The 23038-nt window shown below is 42.7% G+C and overlaps 2 protein-coding genes across 4 annotated transcripts in view; one reads left to right on the top strand and one right to left on the bottom strand.

Moving 5' to 3' along the window:
• Positions 1–95: 95 nt before the first annotated feature.
• On the top strand, positions 96–9708 carry CIMIP4 (ciliary microtubule inner protein 4). 2 transcript variants are annotated; one of them, XM_072126896.1, is made up of 5 exons: positions 96–255; positions 2833–3089; positions 3169–3319; positions 5373–5492; positions 9318–9708. In XM_072126896.1, the coding sequence occupies exons 1-5, from the start codon at positions 237–239 to the stop codon at positions 9587–9589; spliced, it is 819 nt and encodes a 272-aa protein (XP_071982997.1). In that variant the 5' UTR covers positions 96–236; the 3' UTR covers positions 9590–9708. The 2 variants fall into 2 exon arrangements, with proteins under 2 accessions (XP_071982997.1, XP_071982998.1); XM_072126897.1 differs by lacking the exon at positions 9318–9708 and adding an exon at positions 6014–6123.
• A 1065-nt stretch (positions 9709–10773) lies between these two features.
• The window catches only part of CSF2RB (colony stimulating factor 2 receptor subunit beta), a 34221-nt gene continuing 21956 nt past the window's right edge, over positions 10774–23038 (bottom strand). For both annotated transcript variants that reach the window (XM_072126894.1, XM_072126895.1), the window contains exons 13-14: positions 22876–22961; positions 10774–12861 (exon numbers count right to left, since the gene is read on the bottom strand). In XM_072126894.1, coding sequence (XP_071982995.1) covers positions 12093–12861; positions 22876–22961 — 855 coding nt within the window. In that variant the 3' untranslated portion in view covers positions 10774–12092. The remainder of the gene's footprint in view (positions 12862–22875; positions 22962–23038) is intronic.

A 23038-nucleotide genomic window follows, 5' to 3' on the forward strand; every position in this document is an offset into this window, starting at 1 on the left:
TGCAATTCCCATAACAATCTTGTAGATAGATATGAACAGTTGATAAATGACTCTACTTTTTCCTGCTAGGGGGCAGCGCCATCTACAGGCAGCCAGAAGAAGTGTCATCATATACGTCAGGCTTTAGTTCTTTCCTTCTCCCCATAACAACGACAACAAAATGGTTTCTTAGCAACAAGTGTAAGGGGTAGAAGAAAATGATTCACTTCTCTGCTAAATGTCTACAGACGTCTTGAATGGAGGCTAAAAGCTCAGGTAAGATAACGCTGTAAATGGCGTAGATGCCTTTGGTCTTTATAACTAAAGCTTATGAGTGATCAGGACATGTACCATTCACAAACATGAATACTGAGTGCCTGCTCAGATAGCCCCATGTAAAGTATTTCTGAGTATCCACTCAAGTCTGAGGCAACTGAAGTCCTAATGCGAAATCCGTACCAAGTCTCCAACTGTAATGTATTATTTTAGTCGTAGAAGAGACACCATATAACCAGTGGTGTAACTAGAAGCTGATGTGCCCAAAGTCTGTGCCAGGCCCCGACTATAATGTATGGTTTATAGTAATAGTCTTCTCATATGGGAAAGTGACATCATAAGGGCCCCCTAAGCCTCTTGGGCCCGGTTGCAACCGCAACCTCTGCACCCCCTCAAGTTACACCCTACATATGGGCCATCATAAGTATCCTAGACCCGGTTGCTTACTCTTATCTTAATAAAGTTACACAAGAATAGTAGCATTTTTTTTTTCGATCTGTATCTGATAATACTTGTATTCATTTTCATGACTTAAAGGAAATGTACTATCAAAATCCATCATGATAAACTAGGGACACTTACCCATAGATCCAGGCACCGTGACTGTGGTAATATTCTGATATGTTTTATCCATGGCCTCCTTCCTTCTAAAATTAACTTTTAAGATTATACTAATGAGCCAGAAAGTCTCTCAGAAACCCTCCGTTCTGTAACTTCACAGCCTGTTACAATGTGCAGTGGCACGCCCCCATCCCACTGTGTGAAATTATAGCAGACAGAGAGTGGTGTAAAGTGCTAAGGGGGGCACTAGTATTACCATTGCACTGTTCCATTGGCTTAAAACTGTCTTCCCATTTGTGGATCACGGATGTTCATAGAACTCAAAGGGGCACATTTACTAAGTGTCCGTCGGACGCATTTCCGTCGGGTATCCCGAGTTTTTCAGTTTTGCGCTGAAATGCCCTGGGTTTTTGGCGCACGCGATCGGATTGTGGCGCATCGGCGCCGGCTTTCATGCGACACAAGTCGGGGGGCGTGGCCATCGGGTAACCCAACTGATTCGGACAAAATTAAAAAATCTAATTGTGTTGCAAGATCAGCACTTACATGCAACGGGAAGAAGAAGGTGAACTCCGGCGGATCTCAGCGGGGAAGCGACACATGCAGGAAATTGGATGCACAATCTCATTCCGGATCGGCGGCATCAACGGGACAGGTAAGTAAATGTGCCCCAATAGTTGCATAATAAAAAATGAGGACATGAAAATAGCCCTGGTGTGATAGAGCCCTTAGACGTCACACGTCTGTAAAAAATGGACTGTGCGCTGGCCATATTTCACAAAGCGACCACAGTGCCAAGGATGGGACTCCATGCATTATACTGATATGTGATGTGAGGAGTCCCTTCTTCCCTGTGGAACAACATCACCAAACTGTGACTGCAGTCGCCCTGCACATGAGTTTTTCGCAGAGCAACCACAGATGTGCACCACCAGCATTACAGTTAAACAAATAGGTATCTCAAATAGTGGTTGCAACAATACTTTTATGAGTAAACCGGAGTAATACCTGGTTATTGGCATTTAAAAGGCTATTCCAGGATCAGGATACAGTTCCAATGTGGTCTCTTCTTTCCAAGCACATACATGGTATATAGTACAGTCCTTTCTTGGTATTGCAGCTCAGCCACATTGCCATGAATAAGATTGAGCGCATACCGTGTAATGAGTGGAGGTGATGTCCCTAACCAGTGAAGCATATGCCTTGCTCATGGGAGCTATAGATACGTGTTCAAAACTGTAAACCCCTTTGAATGCAGTAATTCCGTAGTCTCTATAATTGTGAATCAATGTATATACAGTCAGTCCCCGGGTTACGTACAAGATTGAATTTTAGAACTGTATATTTTAGAACTGTAACCCAGACAGAATTTTATTTTGGTGTATGTGACAATTGGATATTAAAAATGTTGGATAGTCATAAGAACCAGGATTAACGATAAAGCTTCATTGTAGACTCCTTTAATAACACTTACAGCTGATCATTGTAGTATAGGGCTAAAGTACAGTAAATTACCAATTACCAGAGGTCCGTTTGTAACTAGGGGTCGTCTGTAAGTCAGGTGTTCTTAAATAGGGGACCGCCTGTATAGAGGTTGTTACTAATTATCTATCCATAAAATGATAACCTTTAGTCTATTCCCTCTCTTTCCTTCTGGCACCATCCATTGCAGAGTACAAACTCCCCTCCCCCCATTGTAATCCGTAAAAGTTGTAGAACACATGTACGATCCATTAAACTCCAGTCATCTCAGCGCTTTATTATTCAAGACATGTTTGTCAATGCTTCACTCTCTGTCAGGAAAGTGGCATCACTTGCCAGGGAAGGGAAAATGTGCTGCAGCTGCGTCTGCCATTACTCATTCCATGACTTTTACTTCCCGATGCTTTTAACACATTTCGTATTCACGCTATTGTTAAATGGCAAGTGCTGTAATTGTCAGATTTCTATTGTGCCTTACGAGACACATTAAAGGATTTTATATGATTCAGAAACGCTTATTATTATTGCTTTCAGTTATCAAGTACCATCCATCTACACCTGCCCCAAGGTCTGCGCCCCCTAGTAATGTCCAAAAGCTTCGAATGAACAGAACAGAATCATACAATGCAAACCAGCGCACCCACAGCTGCCAAAGTAGGGGTAGAAGAGGCGAGACACCTCAATATCATATAATAACACAAGAAGAAGAAGACAGCAGGAACCTGATACCAGCAAATATTAGGCACAAGTATGGCAGCTCTGTGGTTGACCAACTTATCTCTCCAGAGCAGGTGAGTCCTGGTGTACGAAATTCTTCTTCTTCATCTTCATAACTCAATTCAATGAAGTCTCTCCTCTCCTTCCACGTAGGTGAGAAGCCGCTTGAAAGAAGAAGGAAGAACCCAGCACCATCAAGGATACTACATACCTAGCCTGAGGATGAATTCCATCTTCATGGAGGACTATCCATACAAGATCTATTACGAACTAGGATATTGTCTCCGTAGTAATCTATTCCCAGGTCTAGTTCCATCTCCTATTGCTTACCTTCAACTTTCTCTACTATCGGGAATATTTTAGTGCAAATATTCTGCTATTTCCTTGTTTTTATGAAATAGTCTACATAGATTGTGATAGATCTTGTGTCAGGAATCCACATAGTGAAAAAGTCAAAATAAGGGTGCATGCACACGAATGTATAGGGGGCATATTTGTGGCCGCAAATTTATAGTCACATATACGTACCCCATAGTTGTCTATGGTGCACAGGCTTGATACGGTGAGCACAACATGTACCGCGTTGTGGCCGCAAAAAAGATAGAGCTTGTTCTAGCCAGGTCTCCAGCAGGTGATGTGTGCAAGACATAAGGAGGGAGAGGCGGAAGTACTGGTTTCTCCCTGGGGAAACCCCTGAGTGTCTGTAAGATGAGTTACTGGGTAATGGATGGGAAGCCTGTGGTGGTAGACAGCCATATACAGGGATCAGATGGAGGCAATGTTGTGCAAATCAACTCACGTTTTTTTATTGAACAATGGGTAGCAGGCAACGGGCCTTAAAGAGCAGATCTAAATTTTGGTACTGAAGTGGTTGTGGAGAGTGGTCCTCAAGAATAAAGCACCAGCCTGGTAGTAGATGTAGGCTGGGATGGAGCTGTGTCCAAACTGTGGAAGCTGTAGCTCTGGGTTAGAGTCTCCTGACTCAGCTCCTGGGATTGGTTTCTGTGACAGCACTGAAGGTGTGCTGCACACATTGTCACTCTCTTCACTCTCTGACTCCTGAGACAGACCATGTGCTCCCCCTGCACTGGGGTTTTATACTCCCCCTGGTCAGATGGAAGCACTTCTCCAATCACACTCCAGTTTACAATACAGCGACATAATTGGATAACAACTTACACCCATTTAACTATTGCCTTTCCAGGCAGAGGCTACACATGCAGATTACCTAAGTTCTCCCTGCATTATCCTCTGGGTGAGTGGCGCAGCCTCACCAGATGAGTCCTGACAGGGAGAGGGCCTTATTCGCAACTACCCCTTTGCCTATATGTTGGCAGGGGTGTTGCACTTAGTTAGAGGAAATCTAACTGCAAAGAAAGATTTTACTAAGATAGATGTTACTGGTGAAAGATTTCTTTTTAATGGTCATGTTTTCCAAAAAAAAAATTTATAATGAGACTGTGGGGCGTCAACAGAGCCCCTCTGGGATCTGTTGTTCACAATAATGCAAGCTCCCAGCAGCCATTGCAGGTGAAAGACCTTCAGTCAATCAGCGTTCCAGCAGGTGTCACATCCAGATATATTAAAATGAATGGAAATGAGAATATATACGAAAGGGTGAATTATCGAATTATCAATACACAGGCAGTACCGTACCAGATAGCGTCTATAGGCTTGTTCTTTAGTTGAATTTGTCTGTAAGTCGAAACTGTATATTTTATAATTGTAGTTCTAGAAAAACATTTTTTTCCCCAGCGTTTTTTTTTTGTTGCTGTAATGGGACCAAGGATTATCAATAAAGTTTCATTACAGACAATTTACAGCTGATTATTGCAATCTAGGACTATAGTAAAGCATTCAAAGAGCTCCAAAAGAGGTCAGAGGGGTCAGAGGGCGTCTTTTACTAGGGGTCGTCTGTAAGTCGAGTGTCCTTAAGTAGCGGACCGCCTGTACTGGGTATTGCTTGGCCCTAGTGTACAATCTGTAGTATACAATGTGGCATTTCTAATATTTGGTGTATTATTATGTGGCTCAGGGCCCAGGTGTTACAGCAGAAGAGTCAGTCTCCTTTAAATCAGGATAGCATGCTGTGTCCAATGAGTTAGGGACAGGGCAATAAAGCCTATCATGAGTTATTGCTTTCTGCTGCTCAGTTGTCACTTTCTTGTTATTTATTTTGGCTGCCAGTATATGAGAAGCTGCCATTGTCAAGCGCCATATGAAAAGTTGTCTCTCTTCTGACTTGTACTCTCTGATATTCTAAACCAGCCTCTGTTCTCACTTCCCAATTTGGTCACTTTCTACAATCCCTTCTCCTCCCTTGTAATGTAATGTCTTACACCTCACACCTCTTACAGGGGCGCCCATAAAACAGAACAGCTTGGTACATGATTCCTATACCGCAGAAGTGAATGAAAAGGGAAGGCTGGAAAACTACAACCCTCATCACTGGCATGGGAGAAAGACTGACGACTTAGGTAGTTATCATTTTCTTTAATCATAATATATAAGATCATTTGTGTGTGTGCCCTAAACGGACTTTGTCACCATTTTTTTAATACCAGTAAAATAACAGCTCCTTTAGGTAGGGTGTAAAATATCCTTTCTAGAAGTTTATGTGTTAATCACACATTTTCACATTTATAGCAATAAAAAATGGGTTGTCCATCATGTAATTAGAAATCCCCATATCTAATGGCTTTGTACCATTACTGCAGGCGCAGCGACCATTAAAGTGAAGGATAGACCATCAATAACAAATAATGGATGGATAACCCCTCCAAGCAAAGGACCTTTTACTTAGATTTTAAAATAACCACAAATTCTTTATGAAAGTTTAGAGAATTTTTAGGTTGTGAATATATAATTAGTTTATGACGCCCTACATAGGACTCTTTTAGAGTAGGTTGGATATAATAACACAGGCCCAGAGTGGATGGATGCATCTGTATGACATAATTGTGCACACGGCAGTGACCACTCTCCTCTCCATTTCCAGGTAGGTGGCATGAGAGGAACCTTTATTACCTCAGTCTTCAGAAGGCCGTAGAGCAGAGAAGCAGGGGGTCCCAGAAGTGATAAATAACAATAAAGCTGCTTTCATCACCATCCGCCTCTTGTTTTTATAAGGAAAGCGACTTTAACTTTGACTCGATTTTCCATCACTATTTCTTTACTTTTCTTTTACATTCTAATCTATTTAGTATAGAATATAAAAGTGTAACAAATGCTCTTGTTTTCACAAGTTTTAACCAAAAAAAAGGCTATATTTGATTGGTGGAATTGACAGGCCCAGCCAATTTTAGAGCACGAATGCAGATGCAGTTTGCTCCATAAACTGTGTAGTGTCTCGAAACTGTATCTGCACCTACCGTTCCCACAGATCAGATATCAATATAAAATACCAGACAACCCCTTTGAAAGGAACCTGTCACCAGGGACCTCATTTTCACTAAAGATAGGTTGCAGAAGCCCATCACACCTGCATTGCAAAAATGCCTGCCTTTTATAAGCATCTGCATTATAATATAATTGTGTGTTATAACTTACCTGGCACCCTGACAAAATCCTGGGGTAGTCCCAGTGGTTGGGCTTTGGTTTGGATGCATTTAAAAAAACCACCTTTGTGCTTCTGTACAGCTCCTCCTCCTACTCCCTCACAGAACTCACAGCCTGGTGAGCTGCCATCAGCGGGTGTTGCAGCGTATAAGCAGTGTCAGCCTATGCACATGCATAGGCTGACACTGTGGCTTTAAGATGAAGCCATAGACCCCAGGACTGCCATAGCAGCAATCAGCGCCCCCCGAAGACAGGCTGGGGGGGCAATCATGGTGGAAAGACCCCCAAAGACAAGTTAAATGCTGCGTCCACGCTGACCGCGACATTTAACGGGTCAAACACCCCCACTCCGACCGCGGGTGTTATTCGGGGATGTCAGCGGTAGATTACCACTGACACTCCGTGACTCCCGAAGCCGGCTCAGCTCCGGTGCAGAGCCAAACCGGCATTGGCTCAGCGTTGTACTATGGCGCTGAGCGCTAAGCGCAGGAGCCCCTGCTGTACTAGTACGGCGTGGAGCGCTAAGGGGTTAAGGACTAGAGATGAGCGAGTATACTCGTCCGAGCTTGATGCTCATTCGAGTATTAGCATTCTCGAAACGGCTTGAGAGCATTTAATTAAGAAAAGACAGTGAAGAACAGTGAAAAATACAATGAAAACAGTGAACACAGTGAACACAGGATCATTTAAGTGAAGAACACAGTGAAGAACACATTGCAGATGTTCGCGTACATCTGCTACCTTATCCGAAGACACGCGTGCCGAATGGTGTTCTTCAAAATAGTATGTGAAGAACAATGGGGGTCATTTACTAAGGGCCCGATTCGCATTTTCCCGACGTGTTACCCGAATATTTCCGATTTGCGCCAATTTCCCCTGTATTGCCCCGGGATTTTGGCGCAAGCGATCGGATTGTGGCGCATCGGCGCCGGCATGCACGCGACGGAAATCGGGGGGGCGTGGCCGAGCGAAAAACCTGATGGATTCGGAAAAACCGCCGCATTTAAAAAAAGAAATGTGTCGCTTGGGACGCGCCAGTGCCAGTTTTCTGGCACAGAAGCACTGCAATAATTGCGCTCTGTGGGCATGGTGGGGAAAAGGAAATCAAGAACATTCACGGTTGAATGTTCGTAGATTTTTACTCAAAACTATGTGAGTTCGGACCTGCTGTAGTTTTGTCCACCAGCCAGCCTGGCCAGCAGTTAATGAGGTGGCAGCTTCATGATGTATCCGCCATGACGGCGGGGATCAGGGCTTTATTATACGTAGGTGTCCATGGGCCAGTGTATGATAAATCTTCCCTATATTCTCTATTTTTAGAGTCTTTTAGGGATTATTTCTCAATTCATGTCTTCAATATAATGGATGCGTTTTTAAGGATTTTATGTGTTGCCGTTTTTTTCTACTATAGTTATAAAACGTCCCTGGTGACACTTAATCAAATTAAGCACACTTGTAGTTTTAGTTTGGGTTCAGCGTTCAGGTTCGGCCATGCGACCTCGGTCAACAGCCGATCCAGAAAATTACTCACTATGGCCATGGCTGTTCGGCCGGCAATACGTCCATTTGGTGAACTAAAACTTTGGATCTGTTCATTTCTACCTGCTGGGTCTAGATTTAGGCTGCTGTATGTAAGGTTTAATACTAAGAAGCTGAATCAGTAGAAGTGATAAGTTGAGTAGTCACTTGTAAAAGGGGTAAACTTTACGGTAATATCTTTACTCATTCATTTTGTAGGACCAGCCCTAAGGCAGGTGTCCTTCATGCATCAGCAGAGATCTCTGACTTCTGTAGGCCTCTATGATTTTGCAAATGTGGCATATTAAAGGGGCTAAAAATTGTGACAAAATATCCACAGAATAGGTTCCAAATATAAGATTAGTTACTGATGATTAGAAAGGCTCATGTCACACATTTATGAGATGACAGTGTAGACTTCCTGACTTTATACCCAATTTCTTAGATTGTATAGGTGGAATATAAGATAAGTTCCCACTGTTACTGGGTCAATCTGTCATCAAAAACAATAAGCCAGGGACGCTTACTCATAGAACCAAGCACTACGACTGTGGTCATCTCCTTACATTCGTTATCCATGGCCTCTTTGTCCAAAATTATTCTAATAAGTTAGAAGTGCTTAGGTATGGGGGGGAAGGGTAGCAGAGCCCCTCCTTGCTGCATATTCATAGGCTGTTACACTGTGCAGAAGCACTTCCCTCTCTCACTGTGTGCTGAAACTTCCTATACTGTTGTGGGAGTACATCATGCAGAGGGAGGGCAGAAGTGCAGAGAGAGCAGGGGAGACATGCTCCTAACAGCCACTGCAGAAAGTACCCCGGTCTCCCTCTAATGGCACATCTAGTGACCAATCAGAACTGAGCTTTTCTGACACATGGCCATGCTCTTTTTGCTTTGAAAAATAAAAAAGTGGTTGAAACCAAGTGATAATGAACTGAGGCCATACCGTGGAAAAGTAGGATAAGTACACTGTCCTCAAAGCAGGCATTGGCTCTAGCTGCCTATGTGGCAGTGTGCTGAGACATCATGAAATTAATTGCAGAGCATTGGGAGAAAAGTTCTTTTGCTAGAGTTCTACTTTAAAAAAAATTACTCTTATGAAATAAACATGAAACATGTGATACCTTATCAAATTAATTTCTTATTCGTTTTTATCCTTCTTTATGACAATTTAATCTCATGTCTCTAATTGCTCTTATTCTCTTGCTCTCCTTTCTTAAAAAAAGCCATTTGGTCTGAAATGTTAATGAAAAGAAAGTCTATAGACAAGATCCTCCAGAGCCAGATCAAACAATCGCATGTCTTCCCGCGCCACATCCTCACTCATGTTCCTAAAGATGTTCCTCCTGTTCCTCCACCTCAACAACCACCCAAGAAGACAAGAAAAAAGAGACAACAAACCAAGAATGGAAAGCCAGAGGAGAAGCCTCCATCAGTCCCACCACCCAAAGAAGAAGATGATAACTTTTGGGACTTCTATGATAAATCCATTGAGTGATTTATTTAATCAAAGGAGTATTAAGATTTCGATTTCGATTATACTATCTGTGAGAAACCTGTCCAGCAACCGCGCAACCACAACCAGGCTTAGCTTTCAGACTAGGTCTATGGCTAGGGCTATGGCCCTGCGTGCAGCAGGTAAGCCGCCCTGACAAGGGTGAACCCGATATCAGGAACCTAACTAACAAGTGACCCTTACAAGGTGAAAGGGAAGATTTACTTCGTCTGGCAGCTGCGGGATGATGGAACAGACAGTTAACCGGAATACAGAAATAGGCCACTGATCACACTGGTACCATATTTTTCGGACTATAAGGCGCACCGGATTATAAGGCGCACCATCAATAAATGCCTGCTAAAACGTCTAGGTTCATATATAAGGCGCACCGGATTATAAGGCGCACCTAATCATAAGGATGAATGATCAGCAGGTGGCAGATCTGTGCACAGTTCAAGGCAGCTGCTGTCTGTAAGTACGGTTCATATATAAGGCGCACTGGACTATAAGGCGCACCTTTGTTTTCTGAGAAAATCAAAGGATTTTTTGTGCGCCTTATAGTCCGAAAAATACGGTACACAGAAAACCAACACAAGTCTGAGACAGGGAAAGTGGGACAACACTGGGACACAGCACTGAGGGACAAACAACAGATACAGACAGACAAGCAGAGTCGAACCGGGTCAAAACCAAGATGGGGGCAAAGGTACAGAATCACATAGAATGGTCCGTAGGCAAAGCAGAAGTCAATACACAGAATAGCAAACAACAAGCAATAACACCAGATACAGAGATCCGATACAGAGACTGAATAACCAGCCCCGTCTGAGGGGAGAAGGCAGGTATATAAGGCAGTTCCTGGATACGCCTCCAGCAGCCGCCTGGAGGAACTGTCCATCAGACTAGTAACCCTTGCTGGGCAGGGCTGAAATGCAAGGAGCAGGGTGAGGCTCAATTAATCCAAATACAGAACACTAAGCCACAGTTCACACACAAGAAGCACACAAATTAGAGCCACCTGCCCTGCCAACTGCGCACACAGGGACGTTTTACTACCTGTATCAATTTCTCATGTGCTCAATATCTCATGGAACCATCCATGTTCATTTGCAATGGATCAAAAGCCTTCAATACCTAATTCACACTTGTTACAAGACAAAACTCTGGTAAATATATTAACATGATATTGTCATATCACATTTTATGGTGCAGTGTCCCCAAAATGACAGTAAAATGACACAGTTTTGGAGCAAAAGGGCAAAAAGGCATGACCTATGAGTAGGTGTCCCTGGTATATCATGATGGATTTGACAGTAGATTTCCTTTAAGAGACGTCATCATTTGATAACCTGGGGTCTGACAATCAGCATGTACGAAGCAAATGTTGTGGCCCCTCTTTAGTGACTGATGTTATGTCCATTAGTCACAGAATCCTTCAGTCTGTATAGAGCACTAAGCCCGGTATATACAGTACAAGACACAGTGCTGATAGTGATATACTTTATGTCAATATCAACTATTAATTATTTTCTAGTTTTTGCTGATATTGTTTTACACAAGACAATTGAAATAGACAATAAAAGCATAGCAAAAATATTTGTCATTGAATTCATGAGAAATTAGTATCCATAATAATAAATTATTATATCTTAAGTCACCTCTAAATGGGGTCAAGTGGCAGGTCCCTGTAGAGCCCTATTTACCAACTGACACCCTTCTTTTAGCTAAAAAATGTTTCCATCTGATCCCCATATAATCATCTTTAGAATTCTGTCTGGTATCCAGTGATATAAATATATAGCGAGACGAGGAAGCGTGACCTCCTCAGGCTCAATCCAGCAACTCATCCCCATGCTTTCTCAGCATGCAGCATAGAGTTTGCACTGTGACCAGGGTGACATCCTCTCAGGTCCTTTACCTCTTAACATTAGCAAACTGTACATGATTTATATAGCTGATCACATGAAAGCACAGCATGCCTCCATGGACTTCTACTCCTCCCCATCCACCATCGAGGCTTCTGTGATTTCATGTGATCAGATATATGCATGGTGTACAGTTTGCTTATGGTAAAAGGTTAAAGGACCTGAGATGATGTCACCCTGGTCACATGACATTACTGTTGCATGCTGAGAAAGCATGGGGAGGAGCTGCTAGATTTAACCCAAGGAGGCCAAGCCCCCCTTAATGTTTTAGCTAAAAGAAGGCTGTGAGTTAGTTACTAGGGCTTTATGGGAACTAGCTGTATTTGTGAAAAATGTGGTGACAGGTTCCCTTTAAACTTTACCTTTGACCTTATTTCAATCGTGTCCTGTCAGGTGATCCTTTGTTGAATCCTTTGGTGGACAGAATGCATTATGAACTATAATCTTTGACTTCTCCCTTTACTCTCTGAAGACATGTGTTATTGTCCTGGACCTACCCCAGCAGTAGTATAAAAATGTCTTAGGCCTTTCCATTTAAAAAGAAAACTCACTCTTTACCTTGAAGAACCTCATCTACACTATAACCGAATTTCCTCGTTTTTTGGTAAAGCGAGGTAATCTCTTTGCATAATTTTGAATGTTTGCACAGGAGGAAGTGGGGCAACCTTTGCCATCTGCAGATGCATGTTCCCATTCGCTGGTGTCTTCTTCTTTTCTAAATTTTCTTGACTTCCACGAACTCCAGGGAAGAAGCAATAATCTCCTACCTGCTTCAACACAAGTGGACCAGTCCCATCAGGATTGATGATCATCAATGGTCCTTCCTGGGATACTTGGACTTCTGAGGGCAATGGAATAGTAAAGTAGTTGCTGTTCCTGGACTTATGTTTGTCGTCATCCTGTGTAGGTATCTGAAGAGCAGGGTTTTTTTCCATATTTAACACGTAACTCATCTGATTTCCTGGGGATACAGTTTGACAAGATGGAATGAGCTCTTTGGGAGGACTGAATACCTTATTCTCACACTTAGGCAGCATAAAATAATCTGACAATTTTTGATTGTCTAACTCTTTTGCAATTAAATCTGACATTGATTTTGCTCGAGTGAAATTGAAGTACGGGCTGCTGCGTCCCATCTTGGACAGTCGTTCTGTGGGCTGTAATAAGGGCGTTCCTTTTAGATCACAAGATTCTTCAAACTGTGTACAGGCTTGGAGATGGTGGACCTTCTCTGCTGTAGGTGGAGACATGGAGTATGGTCCCAGAGGAGATACACTAGGCTTTGATGGTGTCTCCGCTACAAATTGTTCTGACCCAGGACATGCAGGATGTGGTGATTCAATTGGACTGCAAAAAATAAAGCAAGTAATGTTTTTACATGATTTGTAGTTGAGAATATGTAATTTATGTGATTACAATTAATAGTAGTAAATAAGGTTAGAAAACGACATCAGTCCATCAAGTCCAGCAAATTAAATTATACCATTTTAATCCTGAAGAAGGCAAAAGTCCTGCAAAGCTGATGCCAATTGGCCCAAATCAGGGAAAAATTCCTTCTTGACCCTAATATGGCGATCAAAATAACTCCGTGGATCAACAGAAACTACTTACAAAGAGTTTTATTCCCATACAATGTGATATTATTGCTCTCCAAAAAATGCATCCAGACCCCTACTGAACATGTTCAAATAATCAGCGACCTCCTGCGGTAGAGAGTCCCATAATCTCACTGCTCTTACAGTAAAGAACCTTTGTCTATGGCTATGGTAGAATCGCCTCTCCTCTAGGCGTAGAGGATGCCCCCTTGTCCTGGTCACAGGCCGAGGTATAAAAAGATCTTTGGAGAGATCCTTGTACTGTCCGTTCAGGTATTCGTACATTGTAGTTAGTTCTCCCATTACCGGCAGTCCCCGGGTTACATACAAGATAGGGTCTGTAGGTTTGTTCTTAAGTTGAATTTGTATGCAAGTCGGAACTGTATATTTTATCATTGTAATCCCAGCCAGAACTTTTTTGGTCTCTGCGACAATTGGATTTTAAAAATGTTGGGTTGTCATAAGAACCAGGATTAACAATAAAGCTTTATTACAGAAACCTGTGATAACTGTTACAGCTGTTTATTGTAACCTAAGACTAAAGTACAATAAATTACCAATATCCAGAGGTCCGTTTGTAACTAGGGGTCGTATGTAAGTCGAGTGTTCTTAAGTAGTCATAGTCATCTTTTTTCTAAACTGAATAATCCCAAATTTTGTAATCTGTCAGTGTATTCTAGTCCCCCCATTCCCCTAATAATCCTGGTTGCTCTCCTCTGCACCCGTTCCAGTTCTACTATGTCCTTTTTATACACTGGTGCCCAAAACTGTACACAATATTCCATGTGTGGTCTGACCAGGGATTTCTACAAGGGCAAAACTATGTCGTAAAGATTTGACTTTATTCCTTTCCAAAGGTAAATTATAGTGCCGCGGCCACAAAAGACGTTCACATGCATCATCTTCTAAAGTTACAATTGAAAACATACAGGACTAACCAAACAACCTAACATCATGGACCTGCTAATGATTTATTGTACACATTTATTAACACTTGGAAGATTGCAAGGGGTTTCCCGCAATTAACTGAAATTTTAACAGGATCTTTGGCTCAAACCCAATTATGAAAGTCTCAAGTTCCATAACTATGATAAACCATTTATTAAAGGATAAAGATATAGTCGGGACATACCCTAGGTACTGTATTGTATATGATGAACCATTTGTTACAGTTAACAAACCAATAAACTTCATTATTATTTTTTAAATTTTCTCTAGAATTTATTTGTGATTTTTCCAATGGGTAATCTCCATTTTAAGCCAACTGCACACAAATGTGTGATTCCATGGACTGCACACATTGCATAGGATGGGAGTCCTTTATTCAAACAGTTATATGATGCAAGGACTCCCTTTTTGCAGCCCCTGTATCATAAGAATTGGTTCAGTACTGGCAATGTAGTTCGGTTGAGAGACAGGGAGTCCTTGCATCATATTTCTGTGATGCAAGGAATTTTGAACAGTGCATTGTATGCATTTCGTGGGATCAGACCAACATACAAGTCTGTTTGTGCACATATTCATGTGCGACCTGTCTTAGTCTAGGAGGTAGAGATAGGGGATAAGTAGAACTTAAATAGTAGAACTTCTATTCAGTCTATTATCAAATGGGCGAGTGGAATAAGCCTCTTCCACTGAACCCCGACCCAAATTTTGTTTTCAAATTCGGTTTCGGCTGAACATGGTTAATCCAGAATTTTAACTAGTCTGCTTATCACTAGTCATGAATATAATAAATGAGAATACCCTGTAAAGCATATTCAAGATGCACTTTATATGTGGTCAATAGCCCAGGGAATCTTATGGGTTTTTCAGTGTTTAATGGTCTTAAGAAGGGAAGTAGCAAATGTTGTGACTTTTGACAGAGGAACATGTCTCCCAATAAATTAAAGGGAAACTGTCAATTACGTTTACCCCACTAAACTACCAGAACCCTCTTTACAGGACTGTAATTACAGGGATAACAGCCATTAGCTGCTGCTGTGGGGCCCACAATGTCAGGGGGCCCCGTCCATCATCTGACCTGACACTGTAAATAGTGAAGGATGTGCATAATTATATACGTAATATGCTGCACATTGTATGGCATAATATGTATACAACATATATGTGATGTATATGTGCTGTATGTGATGTGTGTATACTGTATTTGTATATGATGTGTGTATATATTGTATGCGTGTATATATGCTGTACGCTTGTGTATGGCACTGTATGTGTGTACATGCTCTATATGTGTGCGCATGAGTGTATAAATGTGCGATTGTAACTCGCATGTGTGAGTATTACAAATATGTGTACAGGCGGTCCCCTACTTAAGGACACCCGACTTACAGACAACCCATAGTTACAGACGGACCCCTCTGCCCACTGTGACCTCTGGTGAAGCTCTCTGGATGTTACTATAGTCCCAGACTGCAATGATCAGCTGTAAGGAGTCTGTAATGAAGCTTTATTGATAATTCTTGGTCCAATTACACCAAAAATTTTGAAACTCCAATTGTCACTGGGGCAAAAGAAAAAAAATTGTCTAGAACTTCCATTATAAAATATACAGTTTCGACTTACATACAAATTCAACTTAAGAACAAACCTCCAGACCCTATCTTGTATGTAACCCGGGGACTGCCTGTATTGTTTAAGTGGGAAGGGGGGCTCCATTCAGAAGCCTTTCTCTCCTACTTACGGCCCTGGCTCTCTAGCTGCTAGAACCGTGATTCTCTTATTAGATTAAAGTACAATTCTAGTGCTTTGTGATCTTAGAAACCAGGATTGGCTCTGGTTTCAGTAGGCCCCTGGGTGACAGAGCCTCAGTGGGCCCCTTTGCAATGAACTTAGCATTAAAAATTCAGAAACTCAAACAGTCTCCTGTTCCCTAGTTTACCACCCCAAACAGCCCCTCATGTTTTTTTCTATAAGCCCCCCTCACACACATGCATTCTTTATGTACAGCCTTATGTGGGCCCCCAGCTGCTCTGGGCCCGGGACTTGCCTAGATATGCCCAATGCTGGTGCTGGCCCTGCTCGAAACTCACTCCAGGTAAGTGTTGGAGTAGATTTGAACAATATTATGTCAGTTTCTAGTAAATGTGCATGAGGCACATGGCTTAGGAAAAGTGGTGGATACCTGGTATTACTACAAAAAGTTGCAATTTTGTTGTGCAAAAATTAGTTTGCACAAATAAATCCACCAGTGGTAGACCTCATCGTACGTTCCCACCACTGAGTGTTTTTTATTTGGCTTGGGTGTTTTATAACTAGATCTTTAAAAATATAGAAGCCAAAAAAAGAAAATTAACTGTACGTGGCTACTGATAACAGGGACATTATGGTGGTCACATCATGAGGGTGACCGCTCATATCACAGATATGGATTTCTTGGCAAAGAGAAAAATATGCGAATCTAAGTATATTTTAGTCTTTTACCCCACACCCTTGCAATGATTGTATCTTTTCATGCCTATTGTATAATCTTGGCTGGGATACACTGGCATCTATGAAGTTCCATCTGTTTAGCCAAGACACTGTGTGCCCTTTGTTTGGGTGCTATGCACAGAACATGTGTATTTGGCTCTTCAGCTGGGAGTTCAGCCAGCAACAAGAAATCTAAAGTAGAAGCAGGGAAGCTTAGTGAAAACTGAGACCTTCAACAATGGCGTCATTTCTTACAGATGTTCATTAGGGAATGTGGGTAAAATGAGCTTCCTTTTCCAATGATACATCGATAGCCAGGGTCAGACCGGCCCAACATCTGCTGGCTCTGCCTCCGATCGGCGCTGGCTCTGACTCCTGCTTCATCCGTTTGGGACTACAACTCTGCCTCTCTCCTCTCTGGGCACTGATAGAGTTAAAATCAATGATGATGAAGAAATCTGTGTGCAATAGGGAGGTAGGTATCACAATATGAGAGGGGAAGATGAGGGATTATAATATAAGGGGGCGCTAAGGGGCCACAATATGAAGGGGTGGTGTGGGGCCACAATATTAGATGAGGGGCCATAATATTAGATGAGGGGCCACAGTATGAGGGTGAGGTGAGAGACCACAATATGAGGGGGAGATGGAGGAGATACCAATTGCTCTAAGGGCACATTCACATGGCCGTCTGCGGGGACGTACATGCGGCCGCATGTACGTCCCCATAGATGGCAATAGCGGCGCGGCGAAGATGTGTGGCACCGATCCGGCCCGCACACCGCAAAAAGATAGAGCATGCTCTATCTTTTGGCGTGTGTGCGGCCGTGCGCCGCTATTCTCTATGGAGGGAGGAGGGGCCGCCTCCTCCTCCTCTCCAGCACACGGCGGTATGTCGGCACGGCGGGCATACCGCTGTGTGAATGTACCCTAAGATGAACCTTTAGGCCATGTTCACAAGATGCGATTAAATTTTGTTTTGAAACTAATATCAAGCGCATCGTGAATAACTTCCACCTGAGCACAACAATTTTGTTCAGTAAGTAACATTTCGCCATGTTACGAAAACAGTAGTTGCTGCCTGCCAGACACAAGTGTTTTAGTCTAGACACATCTGTTTTCCGGGTAGGTGATATTCCTAATGTGTTTGCTGTGCGTTTCAAAACACAATTCATTCGGACTTTGAGAACATGGTACTATGCAGTGTAACAACACATATCTGTGTCTTCACCATCATTAATAATGCCCAACCCTGTTGATAACTGACGATAGCTCTTCATATACAGATCACACATCTAGTTCATAAAGCCACAAGTGGTACTATTAGAGAGACTGCAAGTGGTAGAGGAACTTCAGCCCACCGGGGCCTGCGTAGGGGCAACTGGATTCCCCTGGTGCCCAAGTAGCTGGCTAGAGCGCAGCCTAGCGCTAGTCTTGTCACAGTTGCTTGGTCCAGGTTGAATAGGCCTTGTCCACACTGGGCAGATCCAGTAAGGGGATTGCAAGAAGAGGGGGAGGCCACAATATGATGAAGGTTTCACCCTGGGGCACTCCTGGTGTATGTGTGTGTTAGGGATCCCTAGGGAGATGGTAGAGTGGAGGCCCGTGATGTTAACGGCAACCAGGGATCAAGCATGGAAACAAGATGTAGAACATCAACCGTCAGTTCCTTTATTCCAGATTTCAATACAGCAATGATAACGGGCTGAGGTAGTGTTCTATCAGCCAGTGTCTGGTAGTTGAAGCTCACAACCTGGATTAAGGAACTTGGGGCTGGAGAAGGTAGAAGCTGCTTTGGCAGCAATCTTAGGCAGGCTCTGTAAGCTGTCAGAGCTGCAACAGGCCTGATGGGATTGGGTTACCCTCAGGTAAAAGAGAGCAGCAGCAGACGACTGTCTGAAGGCCATGTGTCCTCTCACATGAAGTCCTCAGGCTCTTCAGGAACTCCCAACCAGAGGGGGTATATATCACCTTCCACTCTAAAGGGGAATTCCAAGCATCCAACCAATCAGGAACCTCAGGGCAGAACCAGGATTGACAATTCTCATTGGTTAACATGTAAGCCCTCTTTTCCCAGGCAGATATTATACGGTTGCATTGCCAGTTATAGACAGTAGACGGCGCACAGAGGTGATCAGGCTCTATGGACAGATACCAATCTAATAGGAGCAATATTTCATAATGACTGCATTGGCAGGGCCATTACAGTAGCAATTTGTTATCATATCTGTGATGCCAATGTTTATATAAGCAACAAACCTCTTAACCACTGAGTATCTCTAATCTTAGCGCCCACCACTATGAAAGTACCCACTAAGACTTTTGTCACAGGATAGTAGTAGCCAGCAAACTTGTGAAGAGTTAAACATGGCAGAAGAGCTCCTATCCCCTGCACCCTTCCATGGCTGTTACATGGTCCTAAGCCGCTGACACCAGGTCACTTGTTCCACTCAACATAGCTATAGTAGGTAGGTTGAATCAACAATGTCTCTTCTCCGTTGAAGTTGATGACCCCACCCCACCTTCATAGTGCAGTTTCATAAAACACAACTAGGATTTTTTCAGAAGTTTTCATGGTTGTAGTCAATTAAATGAACAGGACTTGCAACATCATTACCATTGCTACACAGTGTAGTGTGGGAATTGTATCTGTTACACGACGTGTCTCCATCTGCACTGCGCCATAGGACATTGTGGTGTTCATATAACAGAGAGCTATCTGACAAGCTCAATTCTGCATATTACATAAAGAGAACATTTTTTTTCAAATTACTTAGATTGTAATGGGTCATGCACTGCTGAGTAGGCGCTTTCACTTGAGACTAGCAAAGAAGTACAAAATGTCACATGAGGAATGGAGTTAGGGCCAAAAAGGGGAACTTTTATAAATTTCTTAAAATGAATCTGAGCTTAACAAGTCCCTAATGAAATGAACATCAAGTTTCTGCCAAGTCAAGTACTGTAGTTTGCTGTACTTTATTACATTATTATACAGCTAGAGAGCCATATAGGGGGGAATTCATGAAGACCAGTGTTTGATACAAAGTTTGCTGGAATGAAATGCACTAATTTATCCAGAGACGCAAGATGGGGAATTCATGTAGATGTAGGGTACAATTCCTCTGTTTCAAGTGCAGATAATCTGGTGGAAACCTGTTGGCCCCATCCTCTTCTAGTTGTCACTTTTTTGACCAGTCACGTAGTCTGGTCTAGTTTTCTTACCGACAATGCATGAAGCCCCCTTTCTGGGGTGGCCGAGAGGGTAAGATTGTGTAAACTGAGACTATAGCTGAAATTTATGCCAGGACAGACCTAGTGTAAAATGGTCTTACTTTGCTGAGATCGCTTCTCGATATACCGTACTAAGAGGATATACTAATTCCAAATGATCCGGTATATCTACTCTTCTTACTCTAATGACTTATTTCTGTATTAGTAGACCAGTATTCGGCACTACAATGGCGGAAATAAAATCAGAATATCAAAGCAGTTGTCCAAGATCTGACTTTACTTTATATGGGCACCTAGTGAGCTAAAATAAAGCTCTAGTCCAGCAGGCGCCATTTTTACACCACTTGTGGCCCATGTTATAAAAAAATGGCCAATCCCAGTCCACAAAGAAGATCTCTGATCTCAATGAGCTCTTCCTAAAGAAAGAAAATTCTCAAATGTAGATCCCCTAATGATGTTTACACAATAAAGATCATTGTCATTTGTTTTTCAATAGTCAACGTTCCAAAAAAATCTATCAAAAATCTATAAAGGAGTTATGGTGGAGGTAGATAAGACACTTCAACACCCCAGTCAACTGAAATGGGCATTGGAGGTCTATTGAAGTCTATTTACAGAAATGTAAATAATTTTTAACCCCCTTACTTTACAATTTTACTTTGTTTTATTGCTGTTTTAGCTCCCATCACTCAGTGATGGTCAGTGTAAGTTTCCAGAGTCTAAGCGGAGACTCTCTAAGCAGACACATTGGGGCATATTTACTAAGGGTCCCGGATCGCACTTTCGTCGGACTTTGCACCGTTTTCGGGAATTGCACGGCTTTGACAGGTATTCAACAGGTGTCTGCGGTAGGATTGTTTCACACGTAAACGGTTTTTGGCATAGCTGCGCTGCTTCCATGCGACACAAATTGTGGGGCGTACCGTCGGACGATCCAACTGATTTGGACTGAGCGCGGGATTTAACTTTCAAATTGTGTCGCAAACCCAAGCACTTACATGCTGGGAAGAAGATGCTGAACTCCGGCGGACCTGAGCGGGGAAGCGACACATGCAGGATATCGGGCGCACGATCGTAGTGAATCGCGGCACAGTGCATTCTCATCGGACAATGCATTTTCGGACCGGTAAGTAAATGAGCCTCTAGTGCTATGAGATGCTGTGTGCTAACAATGTGGTAAGATCATCAGGGTCCAGGTTTATATACACTTTTATTTACATTCTGAGCATTCACTAGTAGCTGACACATAAAAAGAGAGGAGACAGATCAGAGATGAGAGATGATGAGATCCATGAGATGCTTATTACACATGACAGTCTCAGTTCTACTATCACAGCCACAATATACACAGCTCTGCTATATGCCTCCCTCCCCTGCATAAAGGTCTTATCTGTCTTAGCTTATCTTAGCGTGTAGATTTACTCTTGTCCCACACTACTCCCATTGGCAAGTTAGTATGTAGTTACCATTAGTATGTGCCAGTGTTTGTGATTTCAGGCTATTTCAGCCCTTGTATTGAATTGGATTTATATAATGTGTTTGCACTGGAAATCAAATGTGGTTTTATCTGTATTTGAATAATATACTTGCTGCCATATTTGGATGGGGAGAGTGTGCTTGGTTGTATTGTAACAAAACCCTGATTGTGCACGTTCATGGATACATGCTTTTTAAGTGTTTTTATGGTGTTTTTGTTTAATATAAATTGATTGTTTACTATTAAATTTAGTTCTATATGTGAACACTGTTACACACTACTCTGGTTTTCTTGATACATGTAGATTTACTCTCCTCACAATGGGGGTCATTTACTAAGGGCCCGATTCGCGTTTTCCCGACGTGTTACCCGAATATTTCTGATTTGCGCCGATTCTCCCTGTATTGCACTGGGATTGCTGGCATGCACGCGACGGAAATCGGGGGGCGTGGCCAAACAAAAACCTGACGGATTCGAAAAAACCGCTGCATTTTAAAAACAAATCTGTCGCAGAGCTTGCATTTACCTTCACTCAGCCCAGCTCAGTGTATTCCAGTGCGTTCCGCTGCTCTTCAGCGCAGCAGCGCCACCTGGTGGACGGCGGAGGAACTACCTCAATAAATCCCGGCTGGACCTGAATCAAGCGCAGAGAACGCGCTGCTGGATCGCAAATGGACCGGGTAAGTAAATCTGCCCCAATGTGTTGCTTGCTGGAAGTCTCTTTGTGAGCTCATCTTGGAATGCAAAGGTGGGTGCTGGAGGCAGAGAGCAGCTCAGTGCAGCATCAGACAGGAGAACAATATGTCCTCCTGACCCTAAACAAGAAGATTCAGGGTCGGATCCAGGGGCAATGGAAATTGTGTACACCAGGACTGATAGGGACAGAGTGGAATTTTATCTGTGTTAATAACACTTTCGTTGGATTTTCCACCTTTTTCAGGTTCTGCGCGGCTGTGACAGGTAATTAACTGGAAGTTGTGTCGCACACGATTGGAATTTGGCGCACCTGCCCTGGCTTTCCTGTGACAGAAATGGGGGGGCATGCCGTCGGACAATCCGACTGATTCGGACTGAGGGTGGGATTTAACTTTATAATTGTGTCACAAGATAATGCACTTACATGCACCAGGAAGAAGAAGGTGAACTCCGTTGGACCTGAGTGGGGAAGTGACACATGCAGGATATCAGACGCACGATTGTAGTGAATCGTGGCAGAGTGCATTCCGGTCGGACAATTCACTTTTTTGGAATCTGTCAGGATGGGTAAGTAGATTTACCCCATTGTCTTCATGGGAATACCCATTTGAAGCAAGGTAATTATCCCCGTGAGCCCTATCAAGTTGTTCAGCTTTATACTGTATGATTTAAAGGAAATTAACCAGTGGTGGCGAGGGGGCGTGCATAATTAGCAGCCCGGAGTGCCGGACAACTTGTCCCTGTGTTCTGTGCTGCTAATTATAACTTTCTTTTCTAGTTGATCCTGGCATGTCAAGACTAGCGACACACAGTGCAGGATCAAGATGAAGAGGAGAGGAGGTGAGTATTAATAGTTCTTTTTTAATGTTTTTTCACTGGTTGATTTCCATTAAACTCAAGCACACACCATTATTGTAGTTTAGACAATCTCCCCAGTTGGTTTCTTACCTGATTTGCCATGATACTAGAGGCCCTTCCACTTCTGCGTATAAATCCCGATTTATGAACCTTGGAAAATTTGATCCACTGTATTCCTTAGAAATATAAAAAAAGCTGTTTTACTAGAAGCATTTTCCATACTAAGTTCCTCATAAGCATAAATCACAATTAG

This window comes from Engystomops pustulosus, chromosome 10 (assembly GCF_040894005.1).
Source record: "Engystomops pustulosus chromosome 10, aEngPut4.maternal, whole genome shotgun sequence".
Taxonomy (NCBI): Eukaryota; Metazoa; Chordata; class Amphibia; order Anura; family Leptodactylidae; genus Engystomops; species Engystomops pustulosus.